This window comes from Sciurus carolinensis, chromosome 5 (assembly GCF_902686445.1).
Source record: "Sciurus carolinensis chromosome 5, mSciCar1.2, whole genome shotgun sequence".
Taxonomy (NCBI): domain Eukaryota; kingdom Metazoa; phylum Chordata; class Mammalia; order Rodentia; family Sciuridae; genus Sciurus; species Sciurus carolinensis.
Genome location: NC_062217.1, coordinates 47,605,886 through 47,630,471, shown reverse-complemented (window position 1 = coordinate 47,630,471; position 24,586 = coordinate 47,605,886). Strand labels below are relative to the sequence as shown.

Below are 24,586 nucleotides of genomic sequence, written 5' to 3'. Positions count from 1 at the left end.
AGTTCAATGTTAATCACAGTAATACCATTTTATGTTTATTATGTGTGTACTACATAATAGCTACTTACTAAATAATTTTTGAATTAGTGAATGAAATGAGAGTACTTTCAATCTTATTTAATTTAAATTTTCCATAATCCTGTGAATGAGAGTTAGCTCTATTTTAACATAAGGAAACGGACTTGAGAGGTCCAAGATTATGTAGTCAGTTTACTTGGAATATATTTTTCTCAATCCCTAAATTCTCTTTTTTACTCTGTATTACTTTTAAGCATGTGTAATTTGGTCTTGTTTTCTCTATTTGTAGGAGTATTTGTAAATCAAAGTAATTTAATTTAGAAAATTATCTAGCATGTTTTCAGTCACACAGATGGTAACTAATTTTAGTTTGGGTTCTTTGTGTGATTTTCCCAGGTCATTCTTCTTCATTATTATTATTTAAAAAAATTTTTTTTAGTTACAGTTGGACACAATACCTTTATTTTTATTTATTTTCATGTGGTGCTAAGAATCAAACTCTGCTTCACACGTGCAAGGCGAGTGCTTACCTCTGAGCCACAACCCCAGCGTCTTCTCTGAATATTTTTAAAGCAAGTTCCACACATATTGTTGCACCTGTAAATACCTTTCTACATATCTGTTTAAAACACAGGATTAGCTGTGCAGGGTGGTGCACACCTGTAATCCCAGTGATCTGGGAGGCTGAAGCAAAAGGATCTTGAATTTAAGGCCAGCGTAGGCAACATATAGAGACCTTACCTTTGTTTGTTTATTTATTTATTTATTATTATTTTTTCGTGGTGCTGGGGTTTGAACCCAGGGCCTCATTCATGCTAGGCAAGTGTTTTACCACTAAGCTACATCCCCAGCCCCAGAAAGACCTTGTTTTTAAAAATTAAAAAACAAATAAACCATACAAAGTTGACTTCATACCATAATATCTAATACTTTGTTAACATTCAGATTTCTTCCATTATCCAAGAGGATCTTTGTATAATTGTTTTATTGAGTCTAGATCCAGTTATTGTCTGCATTTTGCATTCAGTTATATTCTTTTTTTTGGTACTAGGGATTGAACTCAGAGGACTTAACCACTGAGCCACATCCCCAGCCCTATTTTTTATTTTATTTAGAGACAAGGTCTCACTGAGTTGCTTAGTGCCTTGCTTTTGCTGAGGCTGGTTTTGAACTCGAGATTCTCCTGCCTCAGCCTCCCCAGTTGCTGGGATTACAGGAGTGCCCACTGTTCTTGGCTTCAGTTATATTCTTAAATTATTTTAATATAGAGTAATAATTTCCCATCCCTTTAAAAAATGCCTTTTGTTAAAAGGTCATTTGTTTGTAGAATGTCCTGTATTCTAGATTTGGCTGTCTTTCTCATGGTGTCACTTAATATGTTTTGCTGCCATTCCTATTTCTTATTACATGGATAGTTAAATTTATAGGCTTGATTGAATTCAGGTTTTATTTGACTACTTTACAGGTGGTGTTTTGTGCTTGACGTATGACATCAGGAGTCATGAGGCATTCTGGTTGTCTCTTTTTTGATATTAAGATTGATCAGAATTACTTGTCAGCCTAATGTGCCTATTAAAAGGTTCTGGATGAACCTGTCTGATCTGATGATCATTTTTTTCTTTATTTATTGGCTGGGTTGTTGTTGTTGTTTGTTTTGTTTTGGTTTGGTTTTGTTTTTGTTGTTTTGTTTGGCGGTGCTGGGGATTGAACTCAGGGCCCTAGACTTGTGAGGCAGGGGCTCTATGTTGAAGTACACCCATAGCCCTGGAATTCCAAAGAATTTTATCTCATCACATATTTAGTTCCCTTAAAATACATTTCTGTAAAAGGAGCAGGATAATTGCTTAACTGTTCCACCTTTGTTATTTGTGTTTTAATTAATTTAATAGCATGTTTGCTCTTTTGTCTTGTCATTTTATTACTTAACTAGGAGACCTTCTGTTCTCATGTAGTATGGATAATTTCACTCTTTCTACCTCACTTTAGACGGATATGTTCTCTTCTGAAATTCGTTTTGAGACCTTGGTACGTCTTTATCTGGTTTTCTATAGATTGAGGTTATAAGATGGGGTAGGGGGAGCAGGATAGAGCTCAACTAATTGTAGGTATCTGCTTTTGTTGGAGGACTTGGGCTGTGTATTCTCTTTTATAATTTTGTCACATGGCAGAGATATTTCCACCTTGTTAGGGGGCATATCATCTTCTGGTGAATCATACCCTTCATCTTTGGGTTTCTCTCATTTGGTGTTAAAGCATAGAAAATACTAAGCCCTGGCAGTTTGGGTGAAGTCTTGCAATGGTAGTCTCTTCTCCAAGTTACTTTTTTTGACTTTTCTGAGCTTGTTGCATTTTGCTTTTAGCCTGAGAATTCACAGAATGATATTTGATATATGTCCTTTTCCTCAGTACTGTTTTTTTCCTAATGTTTTTCATAACTTTATTTTATTTATTTATTTATTTTAATGTGGTGCTGAGGATTGAACCCAGTGCCTTACATGTGCTAGGCAAGTGCTCTACCTGAGCTACAACCCCAACCCCTCCGTATTATTTCTTAAGAGGGAGGTTAGAAGCCTGTCAAACTAGAATTTTGTGTCTCTACTTGACCGTCTACCACCTTTTGATTTTCATGGGATGATGTAATACCTCTTTTTGATGAAGCCGGTAATTTTTGCTGAATTTTTACTCATTATTATAATACCTGTTAATTTTATTATAAATTAGGGGATGAAAGTATGTGATTTGCTTTGCCTAGCATTCTTCCTTACAATAATTTTATATTTATTTGATTGCAGAGAATGGGGAGAAGGAGCCGCCAACAACTCTACTCTGGGTTCAGTATTTCCTGGCACAGCACTTTGATAAACTTGGGCAGTATTCTTTGGCTCTGGATTATATTAATGCTGCAATTGCTAGTACTCCAACTCTAATAGAATTATTCTATATGAAAGCAAAAATTTACAAGGTAAAGTCTTACATTTTTTGAATAGTTGAAGATTCAGCCATTTTAAGAACTTTTGGAGTTGGTTCTATAGAGTAATATCTTCCAGGTCACCCGGATAATTTTCTTAATACTCTTAATAATTCTCTAAGAGGTTTTATGTTACATACTTCGTATAATCAGTGCTAGATAAATTATACAGAAATGGTGTCAAATTTCTAATTCATTTTTATAATTTTTTCCTGCTTATACCTGTATTTTCTTGCCCATAGCTATGATTTTTTAAATGCTTTCCTCTCATCTAGCATATGGGTAATCTCAAAGAAGCTGCAAAGTGGATGGATGAAGCTCAGTCTTTGGACACAGCTGATAGATTCATCAATTCTAAATGTGCAAAGTACATGCTTCGAGCAAATATGATAAAAGAAGCAGAGGAAATGTGCTCCAAGTTCACAAGGGTAGGAAATGGCATTTATGAGCATGTAACTATCTGAATTAGCAAAATTGAACTTAAGTTTTATGATGATTTATGAAGTTTGCCACTGCAGTTCATAAGAATTCATTTCTGTTATTTTTTAAAATCCTATTTAGCCCATGTCCTAAATATGGTACTGTACAATCATGTAAGTGTCTATGAGTTTCTGGAAGGGGATGGTTAAAAAGCTATAATAGCATGATTAAAATATAGGACTGGGGACTGTACCTCAGTGGTAGAGCACTTGCCTAGCATCTGCAAGGCATTGGGTTCACTTCTCAGCACCACATATGAATAAATTAAAAAGATAAAAAAAAAGGGTCCCTCAACAAATAAAATTTTTTTAAAAGATTAAAATATAAAAAATATGCTATACTCTTGAATATGTAAAATTTGGTTTACATGTCAAGTTCTTTGTCTGCCTAGTAATTTGTGACTTTAATTCTTATACATTGTCTAGCTTCAGAACTGCTCTGAGTCCCTACTCTGTGAAACTAATTTTTGTGCACCAGTGGTCTCTTTTACATTCTGGAATTTAAGTTCTCTCAAATTGTTGGGCTTGAGCCTGGGGATGTATCTCAGTGGTAGAGTATGTGCCTATCATGTGCAAAGCCCTGGGTTCAGTTCCTGGTTATCCCTGTAAACTCCTGCCCCTGCAAATTGGGCTCAGTGTCCATTCCTTTCCTTTATTTCCTTCTCTATCTTTTCATACTTTTCTACTAGATTTATTTATTTATTTATTTAATTTTCGCAGTGCTGGGGATCAAACCCAAGACCTTGCATATGTTGGGCAAGTGCTGTACCTTTAAGCTATAATCCCAATCCCCTATGTAAACTTTATTTTAAATTATGAAAGTATTATAGACGGAGGTAATTTTAAAATTAGAGATGAAAAGATATTGTAGGGGCATTTAATTACTTATGTTGAAAAAAATTAAATGAGATCTCTGTCTTATGTTGCACACAAATTAATTCCAAGTGGATTAAAGATCTAAATATTCTTTCAAACCTTTGGAATGAAATATAGGAGTCTGTCTTTAGACTGAAGAAATATTCCTTATTCTTGAAGAAGGAAGTGTTTTCTTTTTCTTTCTTTAAAAAGAACAAGGAGGATTAGTTTTTTTTATTTATATTAACAAGTAATATTTGTACATATTAATGGGGTACAGTGTACTACTTCTTTTTATGCATTCAGTGTGCACTGCTTAAATCCCGTCACTCTGGAGCATTTCTTAAAATACCAAAAGCATAAAATGAGTAAAATTTACAAGCTTGACTGTATTAAAATATAAATGTTATGAGTAACAAAATAACTATAAGCAAAGTAAGAAAATAAACAGGGAGGATTGGAAAATGACAAAGAGTTTATAAAGAACTCCAAAGAATTCACTGAAATAATTGCACAATGCACATTAAATGTGATATCGAGCATAATGAAGGAACCATATTTGTAAGTTTGATTTCCGTTGGGAATAAATAACTTGCATCTCCAGATAATCATATTATATACAAAATTGAAAGATTTTAGTGTTTGTGTTTGCCATTAAGTTCTTAGGATGAAAATAGGTTAATGCTGTGTTCTGTGATGCTAAGGTATTACAGATGTATCAGCACCAGTGTACCACCTAAATGTTAATAACTTCATTAAATGTTAACTAGGTTCTAGTTTTGTCTAGATGTTTGAGGAAACCTCATATAATTTAGGAGCTACAGACTAGCTTGATCTTCTGTTGTGATAATTTAACTACTTGGAAAAATGATATCATATAAACAAAGATAAAAATAAAAACTCAGAAAGAAAGAAAAAAAAACACTGCAAGTTTGGGCAAAGGGAGTAAGTAGTTTAAAGAAATGAAAACTGGAATGGCCAAAAAGATGTCTTCAGTAACCATCAGCAAAATGTAACAATAAGTAGCATTTCATACCCATTAACTAGACTGAACCTTAAGTCTGAAATGACTAGGTATTGACAAATGATTTTTACACACACACACACACATACATGTACTCGTGTGTATATGTTCTCACTTTCCCTCTCTCCCTTTCTCTCATTTTTATTAAAGTTCACACCTGTAGAACATTTATTGTTTCTTATAAAAAAGATTCTCATTCATATGTGCCAGCCTAACATCCATTATTTACAGTAATGCTAATAATTTGCCTAACATTTGTAAGGAGAAATATAAAAGTAGCTTTAATATACTTTTATTTAATGAGCTAAGTACTTTGTATACATGATCTCATTTAATCCCATATTACAGTTAAGATGTTTAGAGAGGTCAAGAACCATGTTGGCTGGAGAACACCCAGCTAGTTATTCATTTGGAGCCAGGATTCTACTTCAAGTATCTTTGATTCTAATAACCTTGTTGTGTTAAATCAGCCAGAGTTGTGTAGCAGTAACTACAATAATTAGTGCCTTTAAAACTCCAGATGCCATAGCAGTGGTAGCAGGTACAAAGACAAGTCATGTTGGGAGAGAGGAATAGCAAGTAAGATATGTATTAGGAGAGAAAATAAAATTAGAAAAATGGTAATAATATTTATATTCATATAGCACTTATTCAGGTGCATGACACTTTACAGCAAGGTAATTGAAGAAGTTCTGAAGAGGATACTTAAAACATGTTTGGTCACATCATAAATAGTGCTAGGATTCAAGTGCTTCAGTGACCTTTCCATTACACATTGGTATGAAAACTAGAAAAAAATACAACGAATAGGCATAAAAGCATTTGCATTTTTAGAGAAAAGTACCATCTGTAAGTCCAAGGTAGGGATTATAAGTAAAGAACAGTTAAAAATGAGTATATAAAACTTCTTAAGTTAAATAAGTCCACAGTGACTTAAAAGACAATAGACAACTTGGATATGTCTTCATAGGCATAGGAGACTAAGAAGGTTGAAAGCAATTGGTTAAGCATAAGTCACCAAAACCTGTGGCTTACCTTTCTCAACATAATTGCCTCTGGTTATCCACTTTTGACAAATTGTCATGTTATACAGAGAACTTGTTCAGTTTAATAATGTTGACATATTGGTTAGGTGAATCTACAATGTGTAGTGCATAACACCTTGAGTCAGGGGAAGGATATTGCTAATGACCCTTGTATTTGCTTGCTAATGAATGAGTGAAGTCCTCATATTTCCTCCTTAAAGATTTTTTCACAGTTTAGAATTGTAGAGAGTTGCTCATGCATGTTTGGTAATTCTTTTTGGTAATCTCTTTGAAGCAAAAGTAATTTTCTTATAAAAACATGGAATCATCAAGAAATGGAAAATATACACAGTCATAAAGAAGAAATAAAATATATCCATAATTCTGTTCGCCCAGAGATAATCAGTTTTAAGGCTTCTAATGAATCATAAGAATTGAGCTGATAACTTGAAATGGGGGTAAAAAGAACTGAAGACTGAAATTATTTTTTTTTCACCTTTGCCATCTTTCCTGGGGTCATACACATGTATTTAAAGTAACTCTCTTATAGTCAGGCACAGTGACATGTCTCTAATTCCAACTACTTTGGAGACTGAGGCAGGGGGATCACAAGTTTGAAGCCAGCTTGGGCAGCTTAGTGAGACCCTAAGGTAAAGTAATAAAAGAACTGGGGGTGTAGTGCAGTGGTAGAGTGTTTGCCTAGCATGTGTGAGGTCCTGGGTTCAACCCATAGTACCACAAAAAGTCAAATCAAATAAAATATTCTCCTAAACTGACAAAATTCTGGTACCCTAGCACTGAAACTAGGTACTTCATGTCTTACACTCCTCTCAGAATTACCACTGAGACTGAATTAACAAGTCATCTTCCTTTCTCCTCCCTCCCTCCCTTCCTTCATCAAAGTACTGGGGATTGAACCTAGGGGTGCTCTATCACTGAACTAGATCCTAATTCTTTTTATTTTTTTGTTTTGAGACAGGGTCTTGTTAAGTTGCTGAAGCTGACCTTGAATTTCTGATTCTCTTGCCTCAGCCTCCTGCGTTGCTGGAATTATGAACATGTGCTTCTGTGCCTAGCTGAATTAACAAATATTCTTAACAAATTTGGTTGGTTTTGTTAGCACACTGCAAAGAAGAGACAGTGTTGTTAGAAGCAGTTTTGCAGGGACAAAGAAAGAGACAACATATAGCCTAACTTGGATGAAGGAGACTGGGAAACTGATAAACTTCATTGCAACTGTTACTAAGAGATTCAACAGTATTTGATGTGTATAATAGTGACTCTGAGTTAGCAAGGAAAGGTTAAGTAATAGGAAAAAAAGAAAAAGAAAGGCAGAAGATAGGTAAAACTTAAGGATTGCCTTGAACAGTTTAAATAAAAGCTTGGTACTTAAACACTAAACTTTTTAGTAATCTAGAATTTCTTATAAAGCAAAGTATTGAATACCCCAACAAAACTGAATAAATAAAACATTATATAATTTAAAACCAATAGGAACCTTTGGAAGCACATTAATATATTTGCTAATTGCTACTATTAATAATACTTGTAGCCTAAAATGAGAATTTTAGGTTCTGTCTGTTATTGCTTGCCCCCTGTAGTTATGAATACTTCCATTTCAGGAAGGAACATCTGCTATGGAAAATCTAAATGAAATGCAGTGTATGTGGTTTCAGACAGAATGCATTTCAGCTTATCAGCGCCTAAAGAGATTTGGGGATGCCTTGAAAAAATGCCATGAAATAGAGAGGGTAAGTTGTTAGAATTTTGACTTCAGTTTTCTCCTTCAGTTTTCTTGTCAGGTGACAAGAAAAGCAGGTAGATTTCTACTTGGGATCATCTGCCTCTTCTACTTTGACAGCTTCATTGTGAAAATGGTTCTCAGTCTTTAATATTCCTAACATTCAGAAGTTGTGAACAAATGATTACTTTTTTGATCCTGAAATGGTTACACCTTTGACATGTCTATATATTTTTGTCTGAAGAAAGAAGAAAGATTAATTTAGTAAACTATTATTGCTATTATTAACATAGGTCAAAATTTCTATTTCCTGATGGGGCCATTTTTTGATTTTCATCACTAGCCTAGGAGGACACACAGTTGATGGCAACCTCTTTTCCCTTTTAAATGTCAGGATCTGGTCCGTAGTCAGCCTCTCTCCAGTTCGTCTTCCCAGGATATTTGTTCTTGCATTCGGTACTCTGTACAGAAATCTATGACCAGTTTGCAGGTTTATTTTATTACTTGCCTTTAGAACTGTGTGTGTGATGTGCCTTAGAGAGGGGACTTTTCTTTTCCTTTGTGTGAATTTTTGTTTTCCTGTTCTTTGTCATCTCTGAAGCACTCTCCTTCCACATGGACCACAGGAGGAAAAGAGCCGCAAATGCACCCCTGAGGCAGTCCTCAGCAGCCCTCAGTTGTGGGGGCACTCGGCACCACTCTTCCACTCTTCCCCTGCTGACGCAGTATAAAACCACAGGCATCGTAGTCAGGTGAGCCTGATGTCTGCACCGTGGCAGTCACTTTGGCCTTCTTCCCATGTGAAATTTCTGAGGTTACCAAAAAAGAAGGCCGTATCTTACGGGGTGGCTTCTGATGGGAATCGGAGTAGGATTATACCAGAGGCGTTATAGAAATGCTCTGTTATTTTGTTTTGTTTTTGTTTTTCCTGCCCTTTTAAACCTTGATGGCTCTATCTCCAGGGAAAATCTTTCTCATTTTCTCCTTGAAAAATGTAAAGCCCTTGAAAGACCTGTGAAGTAACCAAGCATTTTAGTTTAAATGAGGTCTCATTTCTGTGATAAAGCTATGTTTAGGCACTCCCTAAGATGCCCTCATTTTAAGTGTCCTGTTTATTATTAAGGAAAAATAATTTTTATTAACCAGGACATTTCCAGAGAGAAGTAAATTGTTTTCTGAACGAAGAGGCTGTTAGGTGTTTATGGATTAGTAATTTCACAAAACTGTAACTAGGAACTTAGCCAAATTTTCTCTTTAAGTGAAATTTGAATATCTTTAGGATTATTATAATTGTGAACATCTCAAATTTAAATCCCATTTTTTTTCTTATTAGTGCCTATATTGCTTTATTCTTTCTGTTGTTTTTTGAGAATTGCTAGGATACAAGTAGATTTATTACTATGTTTTGTTTGGATTATTTTCCCTTAATTTGTAGTGATTTTGGTTGAGTAGCGTGGAATAAAATTCTGTAATATCAGGTAAACTTCCTCAATAAATGATTTAATTAGTAGAAAACATTTTTGAAGAAAAAGTTCCAAGAAATCCTTGGCTACCAGAAATTAAAACATGGCAGCAATCACTCTCTCATAATTACAATTATGTCATCTCATAACTACAGTTATGTGATGTTATATAATTGTAATTGCTAGATACTTTAACTGTCTTTTCAGAGTTTACTGTTGGCATTTGAAAAATAGGAAGATCTAGAAACAGATAAGAGAAGAGCCTACTTTTCCACCTGTAAGCTAATCTTTTATAATGAACATATCCATACTATAAATAAATAATGGGGAATGATAGCGACCAAATTATATTGTTATATCATGTGTATGTATGAATATGTAACAATGAATCCCACCATTATATATAATTATAATGCACCAATTAAAAATATGGAAAAAAATGACAACTCTTTTTATTATGTGTATTTTACATATGTGGTTATTTGTAGAAGCATGTTTAGTGCAAATAGGATCACTAAATATTTATTGACTGAAAACTTAATGCTGTGTAATTTCTAATAAAATTAATATAATCTAAAAGAAAATTCTTAATGATGTCATTGAAAGAATTTAGAAGTAATTATAAATTTCTGAGATTTATTATAAGTATCTGCAAGAGTTACTTTTTGCTTGGGTTTTAAATATTTAATGAGGAAATGAACATCTTCCAAAAATAAAACTCTGTGATATACATTTTAAATAGAAGTAAATGAGAGGGCCTGGGTTGTAGATCAGTGGTAGAGCACTTGCCTAGCATGTGTGAGGCACGGGGTTTGATTCTCAGGACCACATATAAATAAATAATGGCCCATTGACAACTAAAAAATATATGTGTGTGTGTGTGTGTGTGTGTGTGTGTGTGTAAAAGTGAATTGGAAACAAGTTTAAATAAGTACTGACTAGGTCTTTCTTGTCTCCAAGAATTCATTCAAGTGGGGCATGGTTGCATACTTCTGTAATCTCAACTACTAAGGAGAGCAGCTTGGCCAATTTAGCAAGACCCTGTCTCAATATAAAATTTTTTAAAAAGGGTTGGGATGTAGCTCAGTGGTAGAACACTTGCCTAGTCTCAAGACCCTGGTTTTAATCCCCAGTACTGCCAAATAAACAACAGAAAACCAAACCAAACAAACAAAAAACAAACTCACTCAGGCCAGGTGTGTTGGCACATACTTGTAATCCCACCTACTAGGGACTGAGGCAGGAGGATCACAAGTTCCAGGCCAGCTTGTGCAACTTAGTGAGACCTAATTTCAAATAAAAAAATGTTTTAAATTTAAAAAAATGCATTCAAGAATTCTTTCATCGAAGGCACTTTCAGCAAGGATATATATTGCTATGAGCTCTTAGTAATTTAATTTGAAATATTAGAATTCTAGTATGGTTTATTATAGTGCCTCTTCTGTCTTCATCTTGCCCTTCTAGTAGGATTTTAAGAATATACATAAAAGTTATGTAACCCAACCAGAAAACCTTAATAAACTTGTTTAGAATAACATCTTAAACTATTTTTGTCTTTCAAGAATTATTTTCTTTCTTTTCCTTTTAAAATAATATTTGAGGACTGGGGATATAGCTCAGTTGTTAGAGTGCTTGCCATGCATGCACAAGGCCCTGGGTTCAGTCCTCAGCACCATTGAATTAACAAGCAAACAATCGAGTTCTCATTATTGCAGTGCTGATTTATATTCAAAACAGGGCAGTAATATATTTCTAACTCTTTGATCGAGGATTTCTTTTTTTATAATTTATTTTTTAGTTGTGAGTGGATACAGTACGTTTATTTTATTTTTATGTGTTGCTGAGGATTGAACCCAGGGCCTCATGCATGCTAGGCAAGTGCTTCACCACTGAGGTACAACCCCAGCCCTGATCTAGGATTTCTGATAGATAGAAACCCATTGCATCTTAATCTTTATTGACACATGCTTTCTTTCTTTCTTTTTTTTAATTGGACTAAAATTAAAACCCTAATGAACCTCATTTTAATGTAATTAATTCTTTAACAGAGCTCTCCAAGTACATTCACATTCTGTGGTAATGGGGGCTAGAAATACAACGTTTTTGGAGTTGAGGGGGAACACAGCCCATGAAAGGGACATATTCCTGGAAAGCAGAAATCTTGTATTCTTTGTGTTGAGAATGCCTTGTGCATTATAGATTTTAAAGATTTCCTTTTTTGTTGTTGTTTGTTCTTTTTAGTTATACATGCTAATAGGATTCATTTTGACATAATTATAAAAGCATGGAATATAATTTGTTCTAATTTAGTCTCCAGTATTTCCCCTTTCCCTTGCCCTTTTCACCTCCCTTCCTCCTGTTCCCTTCCCTCTGCTCTATTGATCTTTCTGTTGTTGTAGTGGTTTTTTTTTTTTTTTTTAATTAGTGTCTTATAGATGTAGATGATGAGATTCATTGTGGTACATTCATATATGTACATAGGAAAGTTAGATCAGATTTATTCCACTAACTTTCCCTATCCCAACCCTCCTGCCTTCCCTTCATTTCCCTTTGTCTACTCTAATGATGTTTCTTCTGTTCTTTTTATTTTAACATCCTGCTCTGCTTATTTTGGATTAGCTTCTGCATATCAAAAAAAACATTCTACATTTGACTCTTTTTGGACTGGCTTATTTCACTTAGCATGATAATCTCCAGTTCTATCCACTTACCAGCAAATGCCATAAAGTCATTTACACACACACAAACACACTTTTTTTTATCCATTCATTTGTTGAAGGGCACCTAGGTTGGTTCCATAGCTTGGCTGTTGTGAATTGTGCCTCTATAAACATTGATGTGTCTACATCACTGTAGTATCCTTTGGATATATACTGAGGAGTGGGGTAGCTGGGTCATATGGTGGTTCCTTTCCATTTTTTTGAGGAATTTTTGTACTGCTTTCTAGAGTGGTTGCACTGGTTTGCACTCCCACCAACAGTGTATAAATGTACCCTTTTCCCCACATCCTCACCAACATTTACTGTTACTTGTATTCTTGATAATTACCATTCTGTCTGGAATGAGATGAATCTAATGTAGTTTAATTTGCGTTTCTCTAATTGCTAGAAACGGCGAACATTTTTTCATATACTTGTGGATCATTTGTATTTCTTTTGAGAAGTATTTTATTTGCTTCAACTATTTATTGATTCATTCATTGATTTTTTTTTCTTTTTGGTATTAAGTGTTTTGAGTTTTTTGTGTATCCTGGCTATTAATGCCCTGTCTGAGGAGCAGATGACAAAGATTTTCTTCCATTCTGTTGGTTCTGTCTTCACGCTCTTGATTGTTTCCTTTGCTATGAAGCTTTTTTTTTTTTTTTTTTTAACTTATGCTTTAGGAGTCTTATTAAGGAAGTCAGTTCCTGAGCTGACATGTTGTAGTGTGGGGCCTACATTTTCTTCTAGCAGGCGCAGTGTTTCTGGTCTAATTCCTAGATCTTTGATCCACTTTGAATTGAGTTTTGTGCAGGGTAGGGGTTAAATTTCATTCTAACATAAGGATTTCCAGTTTTCCCATTATCATTTGCTAAAAGGACTATCTTTTCTCTTTGTCTAGTGTCATATAACCACAATTATGTGGGGTTGTCTCTGTGTTTTCTGTTGTTGACACATGACAGATTCTCTATAAAAGAAAGTTGCTTATTTGTCTAGTTGTTATTACTTTTAAGTCCAGAGGATTTTGTTGCTTTTCCATGTAGAAGTTCTTTCTAGTCTTGTCTGGGAATGCTGAGAAATGATGGGCAGGAGAAAAGAGAGGGTCCAATACAGAACTCCTAAAGTAAATATACTCTAAAGCTGTGAATGACTTCTTAATTCTTTGCTGACTTAATTTGATTCAAACCTTATTTGGACAGTTTCATCAGTTTCTGCCAGCAACTCCCCAAAAAAGAATGGGGTCAGGGGAGAAAAAGAGAACATTAGTGTTTAAGATGAAGGAGAAAGAGTTTAGGGAATGAGCTGTGTATTAAGATTTGGATACCCTAGTTTTTTGTAGTGAGCCGATAGATGATCTCATCATGCCCTTGGTGTTTGACCCCAAAGTGTAGTGAAACTAACTTTATCTGTTTTCCATTATCTAGCAAATGTTTATGTTTTAGAAATTTCGAGACTAAAAAATTAATCCAAGATACAGTACAAGGGAGCTTTGTGGTGATGGAGTAGTTACTGATTGTGGTAGGGGATATGAGTCTACACATGATAATAATTCACACAGAACTGTATACACACATTGTACCAGTGTCAATTTCTTTGTTTTGATATTGCACTGTGGTTTTGTAAGCTGTAAACTTTGAGGGAGACTGAGGGGAGGATATATAGGTCCTTAGTACTATGTTTGTAACTTCTGTGTCTATATGCCAAAAAAAGATCAACTCAAGATAATTTGTTTATGTAGTAGTTTGCAATACTGTCTTTTCTTCCAAAGCAAAAGTATGAATAAGTCATAGCTGTGGTATCCTTTTTCTGGTATATTCTTTTTACCTCTGTGAGCTTACTCTGTAGTATTAACTACTCATATTTGTCATTGGGTGAATGGTTCTGAGATATAGTGCTTTCAATGGAAAAACTGGGAAAGCTTTCTGGCAAACTGGGATAAACTTGTTACCCTGTTTATGGAAGACATTAACTGGAGAGAGGCAGCCTATGGGCTGTTACTGATAAAGAGGCGGCTTAAATGTTTGTGGTTTCATGCTTCCTCCGAGACTTGCCCTAAAATCTATGTCTACTTAAGCTGCTAGGAATATTTCTTGAAGCTCGTAATCTGCCTTTTTATACATTTCTCAGCTTACAGAATGCCTTGTAATCTTTTAGGTTTTTTCATCTCATTGTGTGTTGCATGACTTTTAGTACTGCCATTTTTCCTCAGTCAATATCATAACGGTATTAGATATAACTTACATTAAGGAAAACCACTAACAGCTTTATGGACTATGTAACCCTTTGATTTTTTAAAAAATAAAACCAAGTTAGAGTTATTATTCATGAGTTTGTCTTATTGCTGGAATGAATAGTTTTCAAATATAACATCCTTAAAGCACAATTTCTTAGTAATAAGTATGAACTAATGTGAAATGTTCACTTTTCTATTTCTTGTCCTCCACACTGTACCTCTATTCTTGTTATCTTAGAATTCTTCTCTTATAATCTCAGGTACTTAATATAATATGTATAATGTGTTTTTAATAACCAGGATAACTAAAATTATCAAATGGTTGTGGACAGTTGCTAATGTGTCCTGCATAGTGAGTTACTAGACACCTCATGATGGAGGGAACATGAAGTAGTAGAAAAACTTGATTCACATTGGCGTTTTGAATCATTCCCTTTTCTGATTTTGGAGAAGCTAAAGGGGGAAAAAAAGAATCAGAGGTAGAAATGCTTCCAGGGGAGAGAATTATAAAATTGTTTTGTAGGGCTAGGGGGTTAATTTTCTCTTTTCAATGGAAGGAATTAGTTCTTAATTTCTTTGGGATCCATGGTCCTTTGAAAATTCAATGAAAACTTTGAGCTCTATCATTAGGAAGAAGTTACTTTCCTTGTTTATTTGTAGACTTGAGATTAAGAAACTTCCATAAAATGAATATGGGTAGATGTGATTACTTTATTGAGAAAGAGAACCATAATTGTCTGTGTATAGAACTTTACTGTTGAGAATGAACTTTAAAATGGATTATTTGGTCCTTAACAACCTCATGAAATTGACTGTGTAATATCTTTATTCCTACTCAATTAAATAATTAAGGCTCTAGAGAATTAAAAGACTTGTTCAAGTTCACATGCCTGATGAGCAGCTTATTTCTTGAGAGTTGGCAGATATTGTGCTTATTGAATGTTTGCTGTGGGTTAGGCCCTGTGCCACAGAGGGGGGATAGAGATAATAAGCCCTGCCTAAACTCAGGATTGATTAGATCAGTTAGATTTGTAACATTTACTTTGAACCTAAATATATATTTAGTCTTCATTTGGAGTTCTGTTTAACTCTGTCTTGTTGGTTTTTAGTGAATACAGAGGAGAAATATTTTATTAAGACTAAACTATCAATATGTACTAATACTTAGATTTTTAAAAATAACCTGATCATTTGACTTATCAGCATAGAAGCTGAGTATCATCACAAAACACAATTTATATGGAGTGGGGGTGAATTCTAGGAAGAGAAATTTCAAATTGGATTCCTTTATAATGTTAAAATGGGAGAGAGCAATCAAGTGAAATTGTGATTCTTAAAATTGTTTTTTTTTTTTTTGACTTTTAATAATTTTCTTTCAAAAAGCAGAAGTTATTGACATAAATGTAAGGTATAATTTTCTGGTTTTGTTTTTAAGCATTTTTTTGAGATAACCGATGATCAATTTGACTTCCATACATACTGCATGAGAAAGATGACCCTTCGTGCCTATGTTGACCTTTTGAGATTAGAAGATATTCTCAGAAGACATTCCTTTTATTTCAAGGCTGCTCGATCAGCAATTGAAATATACTTGAAATTATATGATAATCCTCTAACCAGTGAAAGCAAACAACAAGAAATAAATTCAGGTAACTGAAAAAGAACTTGCTTTAAAAAGATTTGAAAAGAGCATCAAATTTCAGAATGTCATTAGTAAAAGCAGTACTTAGAAAAATGTGTGTCAGATGTTTAAGGTTATTATCACACAATGTATATCAACTTATCTCACTCTTCCCAATATATTTGTATAATCAAAAGAACATTTAAGAAAAAAAGTGTATTGTCAAGTGGATGTGAGAACAATATTAGATAACTGATGCATTAAAAAGTGAGTGGGTTGATACTCTGTAGCTGGTGCTTCTCAGTCACCCTAATGGAATGACTTGCAGTCTTTCTTATTTTTATCTTCAGCAGGATCAGTTCAGGAAAAATAGAAATGTCTATGAGCTGGTTTCTTTAAAATTATAACTGAAAATAGTTTTGAACTCTTTAGGGAAAAATACATATTCCTAAAACTTCTTGTACCTACTTTAATGAAAGTAAGAATGCCTGAGCAGGACACTGTGGTGCATGCCTGTAATCCCAGCTACTTTGGAGTCTGAGGCAGGAGGATCACCTTTTCAAGGCCAGTCTGGGTAACTTAGTGAGATCCTCTCTCAAAATAAAAAGTAAAAAGGGCAGAAAATACAGCTCAGTGGTAAAAGTGCATCTTGATTCTTTCCCCAGCACAACAAAGAAGAAAGGAAGGAAGGTGCTAGTGAGAATATCTGTATAGCTTTTTATTCACTAGAATGTTAATTAATATCTAGTAATATTTGAAAAACAGTAATATGGAAGCAAATCCCTAAGCTTTCATTTCTATTTTCAAATAGCATTTAGAGATTTTTATTCATTTGGTTATTTATAGAAAACCTTTCAACTAAAGAATTAAAGAAAATGCTTAGCAAGCAGCGAAGAGCTCAGAAAAAGGCTAAATTAGAAGAAGAGAGAAAACATGCGGAAAGGGAACGTCAACAAAAAAGTCAAAAGAAAAAAAGAGATGAAGAAGAAGAAGAAACCAGTGGTCTTAAGGAAGAACTTATACCTGATAAACTGGAAAGGGTAAGATAAGTTTACTGTTACTATTATTTGGTAAAATTTATGGTTCTGTTCTGGCCATAAACAAGATTTATTTAAATCTGTAAATCAGAAAGAAGCTATTTGCAATATTTCAAGGTCATAAATATAGCATTAATTATCTTTGCATGACAATATGCACATTTTGACTAATACTAAATATATATAGAGTTATGGTTGCCAGGGTATTTTAAACCCCAGAACCTGTGAATGTGTGACCTTACATAGCAAAGAGAAAGTAAGATTTCACTTGGAATTTAAGGTTGTAATTGACTGAAATCAAGATAGAAAGATTAGCCTGGATTATTTGTGTGACCCAATGTAATCAGACTGGGTCTTGAAAGTGAGGAGAAACACAGAAGAGATCGGGGGAATATGATGTGAGAAGGACTTTCCCTGTCATTGCTGACTTTCAGTATGTAGGAAAAGGGTTATAAGCTAAGGACTGTCTACAACCTTGAGAAGCAGAAAAAGACATGTAAGTGGATTCTTCTCTAGAACCTCCAGAGGACAGGGCAGACTTGCTGACAGTTTTCAAGCACAGTGAGGTAGATAAATGTGGAACTTTTGATCTTTAGAATTGCAAGATAAGAAGTTTGTATTAAGCTACGAAAGTTTTGGTAATTTGTTGCAGCAACAATACAGTTGTCTGTGAAATGTGGGATCGTTGATTTTATATGTCTTATTAGATGTTTAGCTACAAAGACATAACATTTCATCTCATGCCCAGGTTTTTTAAAGTGTAAATATTATTTTGAGGCCATAATTAGGGAAATACTTAACTTTCTGATTTATTCACTGTAAATCTACTATTATGTGTTTAAAATTTGCCATTAATTTTTTTAAATTATGAAATGCTGTTATATTTGTCTTCTTTAGATGTTTGTAGTATTTATAAGAAACTGTCAGTACTTGGTATATCATTTCCTAGTCTGTGGAACAATTTTAAGTAGGTTTTTTTTTTTTAATCTTTATAAAATTACTTTGATTTTATTGTCATAGAAACAATATAGTTTGTATCTGTGTTGAAAATTATTGACTATACACTTTGAATTAATTTATAGGTGATAGTTTTTAAATGTTTTCTTATTTGAATAAGAACTCTAAATTACTTTAGATATGTGTTAATATAAAATTTTAGGGGTGGTTTGTTTCGATGTTTTTAAATATAGAAATTTTCCTTTCCGCTTCTTAAAATAGGTAGAAAATCCACTAGAAGAAGCCATCAAGTTCCTTATACCTCTTAAGAACCTTGTCGCTGATAATATTGACACCCATCTGTTAGCATTTGAAATATATTTTAGAAAAGGTAATAAATAAGAAGGTTTTTCTGTTTGTTGGTTTGCTTTGCTGTGCTTGTGATCAAACTCAGGACCTCAGGAGCTCTACCACTGAGCCACACCCCTAGTCTTAATTTTAGTTTTTAATCCTTAATTATATTGGTGACTATATTCAGGGTAATCTTTGTCAGATCTATTTTTGTTTAAGAGTTTCGTTTTGACTTTCTACAAAGGCTATTTATCTGCTTTTCCTTTGCTGTTCAAAACTTGCTGGGGCCAGGTGCAGTGGCACACACCTATAATACTTATGACTCCGAAAGGCCAGCCTCAGCAACTTAGTGAGACCCTGTCTCAAAATAAAAGAAACAAAAAGGACCAGGCATGTAGCTCAGTGGTAAAGTACCCCTGGATTAAATCCCCAGTAACAAAACAAAACAAGACAAAATAAAAACTTGCTGGGTAATATATTAGAACATTCAATCAAATCCAAACAAAAAGAGTTTGAATAATCATGCAGATTGTTTACCTGAAGCAGTTTTTCATGATTTCTCAAGCTTTCCTTTGGAAAGCAAAAAGTATCTTTGGTAACCCAAATCAGCTTTGAATTTTGCTTACAAATGTTGAAAAAAAAGATTAACATTTTGTTTTTGAGTTTAAGTAATGTTAAAGTGAACAAATTACAAATATCAATGCTTTTTTTTTTTTTTTTTTTTCCTGATACAGGAAAGTTTCTGTTAATGCTGCAGTCTGTCAAACGAGCTTTTGCCATCAACAGTAATGACCCTTGGTTACATGAATGTTTAATTAAATTTTCCAAATCTGGTAAGTATAAAAAAGTAATGTTTATTGTATTGAGAAGCAAATATGAACTGTCTTCCATTTATCTGGACATTAAAGAATCTTCAAACAATGTAAAGCAATAAAAAGGTAATGCTTATTATATTTAAATGAAGATATCTATAAATTGTTAACAAAAAATGCTAGAAATTAGTGTTTTTAAGACTACAATGTATTTATAATCCAAAGGAGTGATATTTTTACTATGCTTTATAAAATATATCAAACTTAACACTAATACAAAGGTTTTACAACTGATTTTTTTCAAAGGACAGATGAAAAACAAAAAATCAAACATTTTTGTTTTTGTAGTGTCTGATCACAGTAATCTTCCAGACATTGTGAACAAAGTTCTATCTCAAGAAATGCAGAAAATATTTGTCAACAAAGATTTAGAAAATTTTAACGAGGATTTTCTCAAACGTAACACTACCTCTCTTCAGCATCTGCTTTCAGGTTTGTAATCAGAAACTGCCATGGTTAACATGTTTATGGAAAAAAGAATGTGGTGCAGAACAAACATTTGGAAAGATATCCAGCCTCATTGATTATCAGAAAACAAAGAAATGAACACAATACCATTTGTATCTTTCAGAGTAGCAGAAATTTCTTCAAGTGTATGCTGATACAATACTGGGGCAGGGAGGAGGTAAGGGAAGAATGGAGGAATGTTGGATTGAGTAGAGGGAAATGAGGGTTGGGGAGGGGTTGGGGGGAAGGAAAGATAATGGAATGAGACAGACATCATTACCCTGTGTACAGGTATGATTACATGAATGGTGTGACTACATCGTGTACAACCAGAGAAATGAAAAGTTGTATCCCATTCGTGTACAATGAATAAAAAAAAAAATTAAAAAATATGGTGAGGACGTGGCCAGTCAAGCACTTTTATACTTTGCTCTTTGCTAATTGGCCTAGCCACTTAGTAATTTGTCATTCTTATCAAGAACTGCACATTTCTTGTGACTTTTGATTTAGTAGTCACACTTTTCTAACTTTAGAAAATCAAAGAAAGATCTTTAAGTACAAAGATAGCTATTTGTAAGTATGGGGAAAAGAAAAATGGGAACAAATGTCATAAATGTCCTGTAATAGGGGAAACAATGATAGTTTGGTAGAAGGCAATACTGTGTATTTCTAAGTCATCATTTTAAGTAATGTTTATTCAAAGGGTTTGTAGTAACAGTGGTAAATGCTTTTATAATGTATATGCAGAATTGAATATATAATCTCAATCATGTGAAAATACATTGAGGAAAAGACTGAAAGGAAGAATGTAACAAAGCTCTAATATTAATTTACCATTGGGTGTTATGGTTATGAGTGATTTATTTTTTCTTGAATCTAAAACAAATTTTTTTTAGTTGCAGATGGACACAATTTATATATATATATTTATTTATTTATTTATTTAATGCAGTGCTGAGGGTCGAATCCAGTACTTCACATGAGCTAGGCAGGCACTCTACCACTGAGCTACAACCCCAGACCCCTTTTCTTGAATCTTTATTAGTTTATGTATTTTCTCTCTTGAGTATTTATTTATGTCTGGTTTATGGGAAGGATTTTAGGCAGTTTGCACAAATTCACAAGATGACAATATGGCATAAAGGAAACCTGGATACATACCATAATTATGCTATAAGCCATATAGTTAAACATTTTTAACTTAAGCTTTTTTGATAAAGAAAAACTTCTCAGTTCTGGTATCTGTGAAAAGACAATTTCTTGAAAAATTTCATTTCTTAGTAGTAAGAGCAGAGGAGAATTTCTCTTCAAGAAAAAAGGATAATGGCCATTAGCATTTCTTTTTACTTGTGCGAAATACTTTTCTAAACATTATATGAAAATCTAAGGAAGAGAAAAATTTCACCACATAGAACACCATAAAGAAAGACAAAAGACCAGTTGGGAAAAATAAGAGCTATGTAACAGACCAAAAAATAAATAAAAAACCCATAATATACAAAAAGCTTTTATAAATCAATAATAATATAAATTAATAATGCAATAGAAAAACGAATATAGAATGTACACTTTGTAATTTACAGGAGAAATATAAACTGGGTTTCATTTAGAAGTAGTTTTTTAACATTACTTATTTTCTTCATGAGTATACATTTTCCCCTTTTTATTTTTATATGACAATAAATTTTCCTTAGATATTTTAGTTTTGGATGTCATCTTCTTATGTTTTTGGCTGAAATGTTGATTGATGCCCTGGAATACTCCTTTAAATTTACATTTTGAATAGCAAAACTCTCTAAAGGAAAGGAAGTCATTAAGTCAGTGTTCCTCTGGTAAATGTTTTATAACCATCACTGTTTGAAGGAAAAAGTTCTGATTTGTTGTGTTTTGTCATCAGTACTGTCATTGTGGTCCCAGGCTGTCAGTGGGATGTCAGTGAATAGAAGGTTTTGAAGAGAAGTTACGATTTGAACTAGTGGGAGTCAGCTTCAGCTCCCCACTGATTAACACTTGAAACCATATTTTAAGTTGCTGGTTAGTATAAGTCAGATTGAAACATAAGCCTTATTAGAGTGTATTCATCTTGAAATGCCATGGAATTTCAGGTGCTAAAATGATGTATTTTCTGGACAAGTCAAGGCAAGAGAAAGCAATTGCTATAGCCACTAGACTGGATGAAACTATAAAAGATAAAAATGTAAAGGTAAGAATTTTCATGGACTTATTTATGGTTACCGAGTGATCTAACAAAGCATTTGTCTTTATAACATAAATTCTTAAATAGGTTTTTTGAGTTATTCCGGGATATAAATTTCAGCTTCACCAATTATTAGCTGTGTGACTTTATACAAGTTACCTTTTAGCTTTCTTGTCCTTATTTCGTTAAAAACGAAAGTAGACTTCTACCTATCTCAGAGTCAGTTTAAGAGTTAACTGGTAAAGCATGAAGTTCTTAGTGCTTGAAATATAGTAAGCACTCATTAAATGTACGTTATTTTTTATTAATAAAGGACAATTTCATTTTCAGTGATCACAATTTTAGAGGTTCTTTTTTTTAAGTATTAGATTTTACTGCCTTTTTTAAGGCCTTGAAGAGTTGGTTTTAAAAATTCTTTCAAGAGAGGATTACTTACTGTAGATAGTAAGAAGTTATTTTAGAGTGAAGCCTTTTCTTTCTCTTGGCTTAATTAACAAATTGCATCTTTTGATTAAAGTCATTATTAACTTATCTTTTAATTTTTCTTTATTTTCCCTTTGTTTCATTAGACTTTGTTGAAGGTTTCTGAGGCACTGCTTGATGGCAGCTTTGGAAACTGTAATTCCCAGTACGAAGAATATAGGATGGCCTGTCACAACCTGTTTCCTTTTACATCTGCTTTCCTGCCTGCTGCGAATGAAGTCCATAGTCCTCGTGTGGCACTGAACCATACAGCTAACTATGATGTCTTGGCAAATGAAATTTGAAATCTCATAGAAAGTTGATTCCTACAGACTCAATTCTGAATTCACATCAGGGTTTCTTTTCCAGTGTGCATTTTAACATAAATATGAAAGAAATATTTGAATAGAATTTTTAAATGGAGTTTTCTGTAAGCTTATTTTAGTCTTTATTGGACCCTTCCAGTTTACATGAATATCTCCTAAAATTACTTATTTATACTTGTATAGTTTTCTTCAGTTCCCAAATCATCAGCACTATGGTAACTGCTGTCATTTCTCTATCACAGTGAGAATAATTTTTTATTAAAGTCATATATAGCCTCCCTGTATTATTTTCTTTAGAGCCTGGTCTCAGGATTTGTGTTTTGATCCCCTCTCTTATTGGTTTGTTTTATTGTTGTTAATTTGCTTGCTTTTTTTTTTGGTTTTATTTTAAAGTGTTAACTATATTTTAAAATACAAATTTTTTCTTGGTAGATATTAAGGTTTTCTTTAAAGTTCCTTTTTTTTCATCTTTTCCTGATTTACTATTTTGTTTTTAATACTCATAAAAATTGAACTTTTTGATTGAATAACGGTTTTCTGCTTTTATATAGATGATTGAGAATGAGAAAATTAGTTTATCTCTTAATCATGAAAATTCACTGATAAGTTTGCATATCTTAAAGATCCACATGCAAGAATTACACTTTCTTGACTGGGTTTGTTTTGAGTGTTAACAAGTGAGAAGTGCTATTCAAGGGAGTAAAATAGGGTAGAATACAAATAAAAAGGAAGCACTGTCACTCTTGCAGCTGTGCATTAACTATTAAGAGCATTTTTATCTCTTAGTAAAATGAGAATTGAAGCTATCATCAATGTAACTCTTAAATCATTGTATTATTGAACAGTATTTTGGGGTAGGTAGTTTTTTGTTGTATCTTATATAGAAAACAATGGAGTCACTCAATATGTCTCAGAACTATGTAAATATGTCTGTAATATTACTGCTTAAAGCAAATATAAACTCAAAAAGGGAGATTTTATTTAGAGAAGCAGTCCTAATTAAAATGGGTTTCCTTTACCCTTATTTCTTTAGATTCATAATTGCTGCAAATGGAAGAACTCACTGTAAAATAATGCCAACTTAGATAATGCTATAATAAATTATTTTGTACACAGTTGTTTATTGATATTTGTGTTATTACTCCATACTATCAAAATATGTTTTTGTAAAATATTCTTTGAGAGAGTAGAAACTTTATCTTCTTAATCTTTTCAAATTCATAGAAATGATAATTCTCAGTAACCACCTATATTCTGGTGCCACCATAGTGTAACTTCTTTAGTGTTTTAACAGTTTTGGAACTAGTTAGTATTTGTCATGAAATATCTTGGCAGATATGTAATTCTTCATGTTACTTACAGTAGAATGCCCCTTGTGTAAAAGATGCCAGTTAATCGCAATTAATGTAGAAATTGTGTTTAACAGCTTTTAAAAAAGTTTTCTATTGGGATCATTTATAGTTTCTGATAGTTCTCAGGCAGATACAGTTGAGGTGGGAGGAGTTAGGTTTGAGGTGCACACAGGAAGGTATGGAAGGCAAGGTAAGGGATACCGAGATTAGAGAAATCCAGTCAGTGGGTAGAGGTTGTATATATTCTATCCCTGTTCACCTTCGAGATAACATGAATGTTGTAAATTTGAAATATGAGCAGGGATCATTTTTGGAATAAGGCTGGGTCATGTCCCTCAACCTCCTTCCCCCATTTTGAGAGAGGCCTCAATAACTTCAGGGAAGTTGAAGAAGGATAGGTTAAGATGAAAACAGGCATTTGAGACCCCGATACTTAGAAGAAGGATCTAGTCTCAAGAAAAGCAAACGATCTGTTGTTCT

General features: G+C 33.4%; 1 protein-coding gene across 8 annotated transcripts in view; it reads left to right on the top strand.

Moving 5' to 3' along the window:
- Window positions 1–23,872, top strand: part of Naa16 (N-alpha-acetyltransferase 16, NatA auxiliary subunit) — a 63,193-nt gene extending 39,321 nt beyond the window's left edge. For 3 of the 8 annotated variants that reach the window (XM_047553689.1, XM_047553688.1, XM_047553691.1), the window contains 10 exons: window positions 2,811–2,980; window positions 3,262–3,414; window positions 7,992–8,120; window positions 15,941–16,154; window positions 16,973–17,166; window positions 18,382–18,490; window positions 19,185–19,283; window positions 19,611–19,754; window positions 21,875–21,972; window positions 22,536–23,872. In XM_047553689.1, coding sequence (XP_047409645.1) covers window positions 2,811–2,980; window positions 3,262–3,414; window positions 7,992–8,120; window positions 15,941–16,154; window positions 16,973–17,166; window positions 18,382–18,490; window positions 19,185–19,283; window positions 19,611–19,754; window positions 21,875–21,972; window positions 22,536–22,733 — 1,508 coding nt within the window. In that variant the 3' untranslated portion in view covers window positions 22,734–23,872. Of the gene's footprint in view, window positions 1–2,810; window positions 2,981–3,261; window positions 3,415–7,991; window positions 8,121–8,711; window positions 8,863–15,940; window positions 16,155–16,972; window positions 17,167–18,381; window positions 18,491–19,184; window positions 19,284–19,610; window positions 19,755–19,893; window positions 19,948–21,874; window positions 21,973–22,535 lie in introns of those variants that run through there. The other 5 variants (XR_007108819.1, XM_047553690.1, XR_007108820.1 and 2 more) reach the window with 5 other exon arrangements.
- The last annotated feature ends 714 nt before the right edge of the window (window positions 23,873–24,586 follow it).